Below are 14,932 nucleotides of genomic sequence, written 5' to 3' on the forward strand. Positions count from 1 at the left end.
ACTGTCTCAAACTGAAGGACTGTTCCAAATAGGTGTTATTGCATAAAATAAACCCCTCCCCTTCAAGCCTCTATACATCCTCCAGCTGTTCAGCCCAAGAAGAGTCATGATCATACTCCAGTTGGAAATGCAGACGATTCCAAATGTTACCCTCAAATGTAAAATTCAAAAGATATTATTTGTGCTGCTTCTCTAAGATTTTCATGGGTCTTCTGCCAAAGTTACAATGGATGATTGGGTGAAACTCAATGGAAATTTTTCTGCTATCCATTCTGACAAAAAAAACACTTTAAAAATAAAAAATCAGTTAAAAAAAACCCAGCCTTTAAATATTTTCTCAGATGGAAACATGAAACATCCAGCTGTCATAACTTGCTCTCTTCCCTGAACTTTCCCTTATCCTCACTGCCTTTTTTATCTGGTCAATGAACTGAACACACAAATCTGGGATTTGGAACATTAATTATGATATTTAAAAGAAGTCCTTGATCATTTTGCACTAACGCAACTAATTAAATGGAACAAAACTGTATGCAAATATATTCTTGAAGAAAGCGTCCAAGATACATTTAAGTAATGTCGAAAGCGATCAACATTCAAATGTTTGTTTAGAAACCAGAAATGGCAGAAACACACAAACACTAAGGCCTCAGTCCTAGCAGGGGTACATGCATCACTAATGTTTTCAGATGAATTCAGGTTACACTGTTCCCTTTTGGTCCCTAAATCCGGTGGAAGCCATTGTTTCCTAGATGGCAATGACATTATTAAAGACTTTAAAACACGATGAAATTATGGAAATTGTCATGATCTGTAAGAAAACTGACACAACCCTCCCAACAAATTCAACAAATTAATGCATCTGGAGATAATTAAGAGAAACTAGATGTATACAACAAGTCATCTAAAGTATGATGTGAATGAGAAATAATAACTTCTCCAACTTAGACTGTGTTCATATTGTTTTTAATTATTAATCACTGCAGGAACGTCTGTGAAGAAACAGAAATGCAAGTAAACTACTAATGTAAATTTTGATTTCAAAAATGCATTATTTCGAAGAAACCCCAGACACTGTACAAAGTTAAAAATCACACAACACCCGGTTATAGTCCAACAGGTTTAATTGGAAGCACCCTAGCTTTCGGAGCGACGCTCCTTCATCAGGTGATAGTGGAGGGCTCGATCATAACACAGAATTTATAGCAAAAATTTACAGTATGATGTAAATGTTTCAATGTATAATTTCAGTTACATCACACTGTAAATTTTTGCTATAAATTCTGAGTTAGGATTGAACCCTCCACTATCACCTGATGAAGGAGTGTCGCTCCGAAAGCTAGTGTGCTTCCAATTAAACCTGTTGGACTATAACCTGGTGTTGTGTGATTTTTAACTTTGTACACCCCAGTCCAACACCGGCATCTCCAAATTCAGACACCTTAAGCTTTATTTCAAATGGAAGAGGGGGAGGCAGTGGCATAGTTGTTATGTCACTAGACTTGCAATCCAGAACGCAAGGCTATGCCCTGGGGACAGAAGTTTGAATCCTACAATAACAGATGTTGGAATTTGAATTTTTAAAAAAAATCTGAAACTAAATGCTGTCCTAATAGTGATTGTTATTTGTCACAAAAAGACATCTGGCTCACTATTGTCCTTGAAGGAAGGAAGTTTGTAATGTTTAACTAATATAACCTCCATTTGACTCCAAACCCACAGCAATGTGATTGACTATTAACTACCATCTAATATAGCTTTAGCAAGCATTTCATTCAAGGCAATTAGGAATGGACAATAAGTGCTGGTCTTGCCAGAGAATTGTTCATCCCATGAATGACAAAAAGAAATTACCTGAAGAAGAATCATATTGGACTCAAAATGTTAACTCTGTTTCTCTCTCAACAGATGCTGTCAGTCCTGCTGCACTTCTCCAACATCTCCTTTTTGTGTTAATTTCAGATTTTCAGTATCTGCAGCATTTTGCCTCTATGACAAAGTAAAGCCATCTGTGCATGAGTATTATTTCCAAGTAATGTCCATACAAATGCCAAGCACTGACCATGTCCAAAAAGACAGAACTTAACCATTACTCTTAACAATATCAATAGCATTGTCATAAGTGAATCCCCCACCATTAGTATCATGGTGCTCACAAGTGGTCAGAAACCACTTTCCTAGGTCAGCCATACAGATTTCATAACTACAGAAATATTACAGAGGCTTGGAATTTTATAGTGAGTAGCTTGACTCCTGACTCCTCAAATGAAATGCCAGTCAATCAGGCTATATTGTCCTAGATGTTGTCAAGTTTCTTGAATGTTGTTGGAACTGCACTTGACTAGGCAGGAGAGGAATATTCCATCATATTGCTAACTTCTTTCTTGTAGACAAACTTTTAGGGAGTCAAGAAGTCAAGTTACACATAGGAGTCTACTTAGCCTCCAAGTTGATCTTAAAGCCACAATAAATGTATGACTGATCCAGTTTTCTTTTTATTCATTCAAGGCATATGGGCATGTGAGCAACTTTTATTCAGCATCCCTAATTGCCATGGAGAAGGTGGTGGTTAGTGACCTTCATGCACTGCTACAACTCTTGGGGTGTAGGAACACCTGAAGTGTTATAATGGAGAAAATTCCAGGATTTTGACACAGGAACAATGAAGGGACAGCAATATAATTCCAAGTTAGGCAATGGATGTGAATTGGAGGTGGCTTGAAGGTGGTGTTGTTCCTATGCATCTATTGATCTTATACTTTTAGGTGTTGGAAGTTGCAGGTTTAGAAAGTGCTGTCAAAAGAGCTTATGCAGGCTAATGCAGTTCATACTGCTGTTACTTTGCATCACTGGTGAAAGTGTAAATGTTGAAGGCAGTGGATGGGCTTCTAATCAAGTAAGCTGCTTTGTCCTCGGTTATGCCAAGCTTCTTGAGTGTTATCAGAGATGCCATCCAGGCAAGTGGAAATAATTCAATCGCACTCCTGACTTGTGCCTTGTGGATGGTGTACAGACATTTCATGTGAAAGATGATTTATTAAATTCTCTCTTGTTGGAGTTGGTAATTGTGTCCCACTTGTGTGGTACCAAATGTTAATTGCTGCTTATCAACCCTAGCATGGCTGTTATTGCAGGTTTTGCTGCTTATGGACACAGGTTGCTTCAGGATCTGAGGACTTGTGAGTGGTGCAATCATGAGTGAATATCCGCACTTCTGAGCATACATTGGAAGGAAAATCATGAAACTGTTGAAAGTGGTTGGGCCGAGGATATTACTCTGAGGATGTCTGAGAAATTGCCCAATGAGTTAGTGATCACAAAGCACAGTTCGAAGTGAAATTGACAGACAGCTTATTAGTACGGTGATACCGTGGAAAAGAAATTGATGAAGCTGAAACAACACAGACAGTCTTCCCAGGCTGTCATGAATTTTTCTTCCCTGAGCTGAGGATGAGACCAATTTTTATAATAATCCTGTACAATAAGGCTAATTAGAAATGAGGAAAATACAATGTATCTGGAAATGGCGTAATCTACTTACAATGATGCTAATAGGAAAATAGTTATTGGAGGAATGTCCTGATTCTCTACACAATGCAACATTCTGACAGTATTGATGGTTCCAGAGCTTCCATTCCTCTTCGCAGGTAGGTACTAATGTCTCCTCTGAAGTGGTGAGGTGCTTCCATTGTCTTATCCTGGGAGTAGTGCTCTTGCTGGTGCCTTTCTGTCTGACCTGCTCTTTGTGTGGCATTTGTATTCCTGGGTTGTGAAGCTGCATTTGGAGATTTGGGATAGCTATAGTGCTCTGTCATTGTTAGTTTGAAGTTATTCCCTTGCCTGCAAGTGCTGTCTGGTTTTGCTTGTCAGCCTGCTTGGTCCCTGTTGAGGCATTCTGGGTTTTTGTTTGGTACAGTTGGCCAATTTTGCTTTTGTGGGCCTATTGTGGGTTGGCAGGTGGCAGATCTTTTGCCACAAAGGAATTCCTGCAGAAATGTCCTGGACCTGACACCATTCACCTTTGGACCTGATACCATTCACCTCCAAAATTGCAACCACCTTCCTTTGTAAAAGATATGACTCTAACCAGCATTGAGTTGACCCTCAAATCACATTGACCTTAGTTTTGCTAGGACTCCTTGACACATGCACATGTCAAGGGCAGGGACTCTCATCTTGCTTCTGGAATCCAGCTGTTTTGTCCACATTTGAACTAAGTTAAACATTTGGTCAATAATGACACCCTGAATGTTGTTGATAGACTAACCAAATATTGTTGAATGTTTAAGAATAGATTGTAATCTGTTCTCATATTGGATATGGTTATTACCTGACATTTATGTGGGGCAAACATTACTTATTACTTATCAGCTCAAGCCTGAAGTTTGTCCAGGTTTAGCCTGCAGCAAGTGGTGAAGGCATCAACTAGAGGGAATAATAAACACATCTTACCAATCTATCTGTTGTAGATTTGTCTGTCCATAAGGTCCCATTTTCACACAGAGGATACAGTGACATTATCACCATTCCAAGTGGGATAGATTTTGAATAGATCTAGTGCTCAAAATTGGGCATTCATGAGGTGCAGTGGATGACCAACAGCAGAATTGTATTGAACCACAATCTGTAATCTCATGGCTGTCATATCCTGTATTCTGCCCTTGTCATCATGCCTTGGGATCAATTTTGCCATCATGAAAACTACTGATGGGTGTGCTGGGGGAGCACCAGCTGATATATCTAAAATGATGTGTCAGTGTGGTGATTCTATAATGCTGCACTACTTGCGTGCCAAACAATGAAAGTAACATGCCAAAGGTAGCAATCCAGTGGAAAGCCATCCTGCAACCAATGGATCATGCTCCATAATCCTGTCACATCCAGGTGTGAAATGGTGAACAATTAAACAACACACTGGAGGAGAAGGTTCTGCAAACCATACCCTCAATGATGGAGTAGCCTAAAACATCAGTGCAAAAGAAAGACTGAATGATCTGCAACAATCTTCAGTCAGACGTATAAGTTCCTCCTGAGATCTCCGATGATCAGCCATTAGGCAACTTGATTCACTCCTCAAGAAATGGCACAGGATATTGCAAAGATTGTGAACCCTGACAATCTTTAGGTAGCAGTCCTGAAAACTTGGTCTCCAGAGTCTCGCTAAACTGTTCTGGTAGTAGCTACAATACTAGCTTCTACTCAACAATATTAATAACTGCTAGCATATATCCTACCCAAAAAGGTAGGACAAATCAAATATGACCAATTGCTTTGTTTTAGGTTGTTCTTGACTAGTAGCATAGATTCCCTACAGTGTGGAAGCAGGCCATTTGGCCCAATGAGTCTAGACCAACCTTCCGAACAGCATCCAACCTCACTTTCCTAACCCCAAAAACCAAGTTTTCCAATGGCTTAATATCCCTGGACACTACTCGCAATTTAGCATGACCATTCCACCCAACCTACACATCTTTGGACTGTGGTAGGAAACCAGACTCAGGGAGAATATGCAAACATCACACAGACAGCAAGGGTGGATTTGAACCTAGGTACCTAGCACTGTGAGGCAGCAGTGATAACCACTGAGCCAATGTGCTGCCCAGTTTGGGTTCTGCCAAAGTGACTCAGCTCCTGAGCTTTTATAGCATTGTTCATAACATGGACAAAACTCCTGGACATCACAGGTGAAGTGAAAGCACTTGCATTCGATATCTGGAACATAATTTGAGTGAGTGTCAAAGAACCCTAACAAAATTGAAGTTAGTAAAGAGGAGGATGGTTGGTGAAGACTAATAATCTCAGCATCAAGACATCACTTCAGCAATTATTCAGCATGGTGTCCAAGGCCTGACAATGCTCACAAGGTCAGAAGTAGGGATGTTTGCCAATTATTGCACAATGTTCAGCACCTCAGATACTGAAGTAGTCAGTGCTCATGTGCAACAAGATCTGGACAACATCCAGAGTTGAGCTGATAAGTCGTAAGTAACATTCATGCCACACAATTGGCAGCCTATGAACGTCTCCAACATGAGAGGATCTAGCTATTGACCATTGTCATTCAGCAGCTTTGCCCTCAATGAATCACTCCCCAGCGGCATTCTGGGTAGTTAGCATTGATCAGAAAATTAACTGGACCTGCTGTAAAAATACACAGCAGGTCAGAAGCTGGAAGCTCTGTAATGGATAACTCACTTCCTAACTCCTGACACCCGACCACCATCTGAAAAGCACACATCAGCAGTGCTCTGAAATCCCCTAGATATATGCATTGTTTTTGGTAAGGAGCATGCCAGTATTTTCTAGGAAATATAACAGTAAGAAATCAGGATTTCCCAAAAGCAGAGTATCACGGCAGATCAGTTTAAAAGATCAGACAGGGACAAAAGTTCAGAAGGATGTGAGACAAAGAAATACATATCCTCCACAATAGAAGAGCTGAATTTTAGCTTTACTTCAGGGAAAACATATTAACTACATTATCTGTATATTTTTGGGGACTGAGATGAAGTCGAGTTTTGAACAGCTTGTGCAGCTCGGAGTCATGGAACACCCAGGAGAGAGAGAAAAGCAAGCTCCATGGAGAAATGAACTTTAAGCTGTATTGCTGAAAAGGTAATTGAACTACACAAATTCTGAGATAACCAGTGGTGAAAAGTTGAAGTTGTGTTGTGGAATCAGTACTGCAGGATCATTTCCAAAGTCTTCAGGAGTGTGGACTCACAACAGGAAGATGATTGACTTGAACAGAAACAGTTGTTGAGATAATCCATGACAATGCAGCTCCTTAGAGGGAATTTCAATGATTATTAGTAAGTTCATTCAGGAAGCCATCAAAGATTGTTGAACCTAATATATAGGAGATGCAGTTTCTAATATTATTTGCTTCCTGGTGGGTATAAAATGATATAATTGGTCAAGATTAATACTTAAAAGCACACTAATAGCAAGACTGTAGACAAATATGGCTTTGAACATCTTTCTAAGTATGATGGGAACTGTAGCTAATTCTATAGGAAGTTAGCTAAGGATGAAAGTCATAAAAAGTAATGACCTTCACAACTTAAATCAGCACAGAAGGGTAAGATAAGTGTAAGGATAAGAGGCATTGTTAGGCTCACAGCGATTAAAAAAAGTCCCAAAGTTAATGAGAACATTGAAAGGGGCATCCACAGAGCATGCATAAGCCAGTATATTGATAAAGATATATAATGTAAGTGTTAAGATGGTCAATGACAAGTAAATTATTAAAACCTTATAATGAAATATGCAGGTTAATATATGTTAACTTGGGTGGGAGACAACTTCAAGGACTTCAGCCAAGGTTGTCTGTTCATATAATCTCTGCTAACGAAATTTGAAGAAGCCATTAAGCCACCATGACAGGAAGATCCCAAATGATGCTGCACCATCTGCTAATTTCACAGAATTGAGATGTATCCAAACTAATGGGAGAACAGATTAGAATGACACCCTGTGACTCAAAGGCACATGAGAATATGAGCATACATGTTAACATAATGAGTTAGCAGGAGAAATTGGCTTGTTGAGGCTGCTCTGCCAGTTAGTAAGTGGTAACTGATTTGATTGTAAGCTCAAATTAACTTTCCAACCTATTTTCACCCTCTTATCAAGAATTTATCCATTTCTGCCTTGAAAATATTCAAAGACTGTGCCTCCACTGTGTTTCTTGAGGAATTCTATGTCTCACTGAAACAAATCATCTGGCTATTATGACATTGCTGTTTATTATTGAAAGAAAAAGATATATTTTGCTAAGTGTTTTAACTTTTACTCATCAAGTCATAACTTTGAGAGAAAATATTTCTTCTGATCTCATTCTAAGTGGACTGTCTCTTATTTTTAACCTTAGTTCAATATTCTCCCACAAGAGGAAACACCTTTCCAAATTCATCCTGTCAAACCCTGTCAAACCCCTTCAGTGCCCTCCTTGTTTCAATCATTATACGTGTGGTCATCCCTGCAGCTGCCAAAATGGTCAACAATCTATGTGGATTCAGAATATCAATATTTATCTGCTTTTTGTACAAGAAAATACACTCTAGACTGTCACTGGGTTTGCATTTCTGTGGCTCCAAGCCTCAAAAGATTCAGTATACTCACACTAAGTCAATTTGGAAACAAAGTGCTTTTCTGGCCCAGGATTCAGTTGATTCAAATTCCTGGTTCCTTCAAGGGGATCAGCAACAATTGATTGGGAAGGGAATAGCTCTGGGAAGTTTGAGGCTTCGTTCAGACCAAAGCAACAATTAATATCTGCAAATTTTATGGCATTATGATCACTGTATTTTCCTATCACAGCACAGTTACTTGTACAGTGTACAGTGAAGGAGATCATCAATGGGATAGAAGATGAGGAGGTGGCAGTCTTATCAATATCTCAGAAGGTTACAGATTCCACTCCAGAGTCTTGTGCTCATATTCTTGGCAGATGTTTCCTGTACAGTTCTGAGGAAATCCTGCACAGTTCCACTTGTATTCTCCAAAATGAGTGATTAAATTGAGAAATTGACTGTGATGTTCTTTAGAAAGAGCAAGGGAATACTCCCTTGGGTCATGGCCAATACTATGCCTTACTGAAACAAATCATCTGGCTATTATGACATTGCTGTTTATTGTTGAAGGAAAACGATATATTTTGTCTAAGTATTTTAACTTTCATTCATCAAGTCATTTCGCAAGAATAGGAAGTCAAGGGGAAAACCAACATTTTTACTGCATGAGCAGGGCGCTGATTAGTTGGCAAGTGCACTCTGGCTGGAAGGGACATTACTGCAAAGAACTCGTAGAAGACCATAACTTGGCCAAAAAAATCAAAACACTGCAGATGTTGCAAATCTGACAAAAAAAAAACCCCAGAAATTGCTGAAGACCTCAGCAGATGTCAGAATCTGTGGAGAAAAAGCAAAGTCAACATTTTGGGTCCAGTGACTGTCCTTCAGAACTGACTGTAACTAGGAAAAGATATTTATGCTGAAGACCGAGGGGGTAGGGAGGGAGGGAGGGAAAGGGACTGAATGGTAGGTGGAGGTTGAGTGCAGAGATGCAGAAAACAATGATTAAGCATTTGTAGTCACTAAATTGGTTACTCTTGGTCCTTAAGAGTGCCTAGTCTACCTGGAAATGCAAGATATTTCTGAAGATTGAGGAACAGGTGAAGCTAGCTGTTTCAAACAGCTACTATGCAGTGGTTATGAAGGGCGTTTGCCCGAAACATCGATTTTCCTGCTACTCGGATGCTGCCTGACCTGCTGTGCTTTTCCAGCACCACTCTAATGTTGACTATTATCAGCCTGCTTCTATCAAGCTGAAAATGTGTTCAATCACACAAATGAGTAATGTGGTATGTAACTTTCAGTGACAGTGCGATGCCAAGTCTGTCGACCATATGTCCAAATGACTGGCAGAGCATATCAAACAGCATTTCCCTTCTATTTTTTCATAAGAAGTAATGTACTAATAATAGCTAACCAGCCTGTGGTTCCAAATGTTACAAGTGTCCAACATTAGGTCTGATTCTGTAATTGGATATTATTTGCTATATAATCCTGATTGTGTGAGGAACTACACTGACAATCAATTTCGGATTGTTAGTTAGGCTGACAGTGTGGTATTTTGCATTTGCAGGAAGCTCTTCATGTCAATACAAAGGGCCCTGTTCTTTGCAGAGAGACAGAACATGCAAAAACACCACACCCATTTTCATTTCTCAGGCGGTACCATAACCAATCAGAGTCATACTGCCTACTTTAAATTTAATAAAACAGGTGCCACGGCAGCTCAGTGGTTAGTACTGCTGCCTCATTGCGCCAGGGACCCAGGTTCAATTCCAGCCTTAGGCAAATGTCTGTGTGGAGTTTATACATGTTCCCAACGTCTGCGTGGGTTTCCTCCAGATGCTCTGGTTTCCTCCCACATTTCAAAGATTTGCAGGTTGGGTGAATTAGCCATGCTAAAAAAAAATGCCCACAATGTTCAGGGGTGTGTAGGTTAGGTGTGGTAGTCAGAAGTAAATGTAAGGTAATACGGAATGGGTCTGGGTGGATTATTCTTCAGAGGGTCAGTGTGGGCCTGTTGGGACAAATGGCCTATTTCTACACTGTAGAGATTCTATGAAAACCTGGCTGTTAGCTGTCAATCGGTGTGAATGGGTGAATGGGTGCATTCTTTATTGTAATGCATCCACCAATCAGAGTTTTCACGCCAACCACTCAGTACTCTTTTCCCATGCAGTATAAAGCTTGACTTCCCCTTGCATCTGTATTTTTGCACAATGTCCTGATGACTGCAAGATGAAAACCTTTGACAAAACGTGCCTTTCTTTCAGCAATACTCCAGTTCTAAAGAACAAATGACATTACTGTTTGTGGGACTACACTGATACCCAGCCATGTGCTCTTCTAGCCGGACGATACAGGTGGACCAAGTTAGAAGTTGGGAAAAGAATACCTGCAAGTAAGTTTTCTTATCAAGATTATTCTACTTCTGAAACATTCACCCAGCAGCCCCTCAGAAAGACATCTGCATGCTCCTTTCTGCCCTGATGACTATATTTGCTTCAGACAAGTGCAAATGGAACCAAGGCTCAATGAGCTCCATAACCTGCAAGATATTTACTACCGACATTCTAATTTTCAAAGCAAAAGAATAAGTAACCAGCATCTAGCTCAGTTGAAATGGCAGAGGTAGAACAACATACAAATTGTGGGAAGCAGAAAGGGGAAGATTTCACAGTTACACAAGAGAATTCACTTGGGTGTTTGTAACGATACAAATGTTGCTTAATTTCTGACACAGTAAATGAGGAAAGAATTTCTTATTGCATCATTTAAGATCCCCGAGGATCAAAATACTTCCTCAGAACAGCTCAGAGGAGATTGGAATCAGTGAAGGCTGTGTGTTTGTGATGGGGTGATTTGTGATTGCAGGATTGCATTGTGTTTGGGGGCATGAAGGGGCCTAAAGGGTTTCAAGTAATGAACAGTACGTCGATGAGGCCTCGTGGTGTGGGGGAGGGGCGGGGGGGGGGGCGGGGGCTTCTCTATCAGTTCAAAGTGTGTCTGAAGCTATTTCAGCTAAGTAGTTCCCCATCCCCATGATGTGCAGCAAAGTGAACTGATTGTATTTGTGCATAGATCATAGATAGGGCAGGCAGACAGAGCAATTAATTATTCATGTATTCACAGACTGATGGCAATAGAGTAGAAAAGCAAGGAGGTTATGCTGAACTTCTAAATGCTATCATTCTTCCAAGATGGCAGTTGTGGGGTCAGCAATATTTTGCTTTTGAGCACAAGGTTCAGCCGCTCATGGCTTATGCGGTGGATCCTGTCACATCAGTATGGCTTCGTTGTTGTTTTTCCAGCTCAGTAATTTTTTTTGTTTGATTTCGTTACCCTGGAGCCTCTACCTGATGTCCTCCCGTGGAAGGCTGGGGCCCTGTGTATCTCCAGTGCACACTCCATCTTGGATGGTGGCATTGGAAGATGACCCCACCTGTGGACCTGGAACCAGAACCCATCATTAGATGTCCCAGTGTCCCAGTGTCGGAGGAGGTGTGTGACCCATGCAGGCTGACTATCTCCAGTTCGGAAGCTGAAAAGGGGCACATTACCAATAGCCTGTGGGCAATGTTGGACAGCAGCGACTGGAGGAGCAGAAAGGGTTAACTCTTCGGAGAGCGAAAGATGAACTTTTGAAGCTGTTTCAATTCAATATTAATATTAATATATTAATTAATTTATCGAAATAATATTAATTTATTCAGTATTTTACTATTTATGCAATTTATTCAGTAATTTATTCTGTAAGTCAAGATGGTTCCAGAACCTGGCAAAATTACTCACTTTTGCCTGTATCTATATTAAATACGCATTAAATAAATAAATAAAGACACTTGTTGAACCTCAGTTGCCATATAGGAAAGCTGTGAGCCCCATTGGAGAGAGCGCAGAATAGATTTACAAGAATAGCTTCAGGGATGGGAAACTTTAGTTCAGAAGATAGATTGGCAGGATTGGGACTGTTATTCATAGAGAGAAGAAGGCTGAGAGAAGCTGATAGAAGTTTTCAAAATCAGTGGTGGTCTTGATCGTGCAGATGGTGTTCCCTCAAGCAAACAGATTTAAAGTGATTTACAAAAATAGGCAATGTAATATGAGAGAAAAAAAAATTCACACAAAGAGTGGTTTGGCTTTGGAATGCAGTGCTTGGAAATTCAGTAGAGTCGGTTTCAACTGAAGCAATCAAAAAAGCATGGAATGTTTATTTGATTAGAAATGATGTGCAGGATATAGGCAAAAGGCAGAAACCTAATTTCACGAATCCTTTTTGTTCAACCTGCCTATCTGGAATGGGTGAGGTAAAGGTACATCCATTGCTGACATAGGGTGGAATTTTCCCAGGATGCCCTGCAGGACATGGGCAAGACTGAGAAGTTTGGCAGAATCTAATAAGACATTGAGCAAGGCCTTTCTTGACTTAAGAACAAGAAATCTCATTTTTAAACCACATTTGTACATCAAGGTGAGATTCTCGCTAATGAGCAGTAAGAGGCCAATTAACTTGGATTATTGCTCATTATCACCCTCATTGTTTTCTTAATCTCACCTTGTAAATGTGCACTCCCCTATTCTATCACCGATTGATAGAAATTAGGCAGAGAGAATTCCTGACATGAAAGTCAGAGCAGGTGTCAGGCTTTTCCAGCTCGCTGTCTGCTATTCTGAACCACCATCCTGGACACCTGATATTGATGTCTCAGGGTTTTCTCCATGGGAACCAGCTACGTGCACCTTATATCCACAGACACTGGGATCTGACACATGTCAGCCTCTCCATACCATCAGGGCTCACCTCCTATCTACATAAAGTATGCTTCTTTAATGTTACACTTTGAAGTGCACCAGCAACAATCATCATGATGCCATAGCATTAGGTGCTCAGTTTACAGATTGGAAAACGCTGGATCTCAGAGCTGTTCCCTTGTATTCTTTACGCTCCCTCACTTAGCATGTTTCGGCATGCTCACATTATCCCTGCCTTGCCTTTTAACCCTTTGCTGCCTCAGCTATGGCGAATAGGTGCACTGGATGTCTGTCTAGACTTGGCTTTTAGCTCAGCCACAAAGCCAGTAAGCTTATTGTGGTTATCAGCAGACACCAGGCAAAGGGGTGTGTGTATATGTTAACAAAAACCAGAAGAACTGCAGAGGCTGTAAATCAAAGACAAAACTTGAAATTGCTGGATAAAGCTCAGCAAATCTGGCAGCATCTGTTCAGAGAAACCAGAATTAACATTTTGGGTGGAGTGGCCCTTCCTCAGAACTCGACAGTACCATATTATGACAAGCTCAAGCCTTCACTATTTGCCAGCTACGAATATGCCTACACAATGGCCATGTCTCAAAGTCTAAGGAGAATGGTTGTCAGTCAAGGCAAGAGACAACCTTTAGTCAGGGAGTCCCAGCACTGTAAGTCAAAGGAAGGTTCCAATATGGGTCCAAGGGTTTGGGACAATTAGTCAGCTGCTCAGGGTCAGGATCCTCTCTGCAAAGGGCTGAGCAGTCGAATACTGGGCACCTCATAACCCTATTGTGAGCTATGTTCTTTCAGAATGAAGAAAAGAGAATGACTGAGGAAGATGACAGTGGGTGGCATGGCTGCTGGCGCAGGTGGTCAGAAGATGGTGAAGTGTCCCAAGTGAGTCAGTAGGCAGTGCAGAGGCAATGCAAGATTAGTGTTTGAGGGAACTGTGTCAGAGATCATGAATCGTCCTAGCTGTTGGTGATATGGATAGAGAACTGTACCAGTGTCAGTCAAAGAGGTACCATAGGGCTGAGGTATTTAATTACTTGGGAAGACAGCATGAGAAAACTCACTAGGGCTCATGGACTGAAGCTCTCCATGAAATCCAATGAAAATAGCACTGCTAAAATATTATACAATTCAGCCCTTAGTTTTATTTCATCACAACTATTATTTGCCTATTAATCCATTGCTGTGCAAACATTTTTTTTTGCATTACAAGCTCTTTAGTTACCACACCTATTCTGGCAACAGTTTTGTTTCTGGATGCAATTTCATTTAAAGAAAATTCTTGGGAACATAGAATCCCTACAGTGTGGAAGAAGGCCATTCAGCCCATTAAATCCACACCACCCCTCCAAAAAGCATCCCAACCAGATCCATTCCCGCCCCCTCCACTAACAACCCTGCAATTCCCATGGCTAATCCACCTAACCTACACAAACCTGGACATTACAGGGCAATTTAGCATGGCCAATCCACCTAATCTTCACATCTTTGGACGGTGGGAGGAAATCCAAACAGACACAGGGAGAATAAACAAAATCAGAGAATTCCTACAATGCGGAAACAGGCCATTCAGCCCAACAGGTCCACACTGACCTTCTGAAGAGTAACCCACCCAGACCTATTCCCCTACCCCAATACACTACATTTACCCCTGACTAATGCACCTAACCTACACATTCTTGAAAAAAACTATGGACAATCTTTTTAGCATGACCAATTCACCAAACCTGTATATGTTTGGACTGTGGGAAGAAACCCATGCAGAGACAGGGAGAATGTGTAAACTCCACGCAGACAGTCATCCAAAGCTGGAATCAAACCTAGGTCCCTGGCACTGTGAGGCAGAAATGCTAACCACTGAGCCACACAGACAGTTGACAGAGGGCAGAATCGAACCCAGGTCCCTCATGCTATGAGATATAGCATGGTGGGCGGCACGGTGGCACAGTGGTTAGCACTGCTGCCTCACAGCGCCAGAGACCCGGGTTTAATTCCCGCCTCAGGCGACTAACTGTGTGGAGTTTGCACGTCCTCCCCGTGTCTGCGTGGGTTTCCTCCGGGTGCTCTGGTTTCCTCCCACAATCCAAAGATGTGCA

The 14,932-nt window shown here is 41.0% G+C and overlaps 2 protein-coding genes across 2 annotated transcripts in view; both read left to right on the forward strand.

Moving 5' to 3' along the window:
• snx16 (sorting nexin 16) overlaps window positions 1–14,932 on the forward strand; it is a 386,689-nt gene that overhangs the window by 348,074 nt on the left and 23,683 nt on the right. The window contains exon 7 of the transcript XR_011960650.1: window positions 1,909–6,615. The gene's annotated coding sequence lies outside the window, so the exon portion shown is untranslated. The remainder of the gene's footprint in view (window positions 1–1,908; window positions 6,616–14,932) is intronic.
• The window catches only part of akap7 (A kinase (PRKA) anchor protein 7), a gene marked incomplete at its 5' end in the record, with an annotated part of 130,366 nt that continues 125,819 nt past the window's right edge, over window positions 10,386–14,932 (forward strand). Inside the window, one exon of the mRNA XM_072569586.1 lies at window positions 10,386–10,476. Within this exon, the coding sequence (XP_072425687.1) occupies window positions 10,386–10,476 (91 nt within the window). The remainder of the gene's footprint in view (window positions 10,477–14,932) is intronic.

The sequence above is a fragment of the Chiloscyllium punctatum genome, chromosome 5 (genome assembly GCF_047496795.1).
Source record: "Chiloscyllium punctatum isolate Juve2018m chromosome 5, sChiPun1.3, whole genome shotgun sequence".
Classification (NCBI taxonomy): domain Eukaryota; kingdom Metazoa; phylum Chordata; class Chondrichthyes; order Orectolobiformes; family Hemiscylliidae; genus Chiloscyllium; species Chiloscyllium punctatum.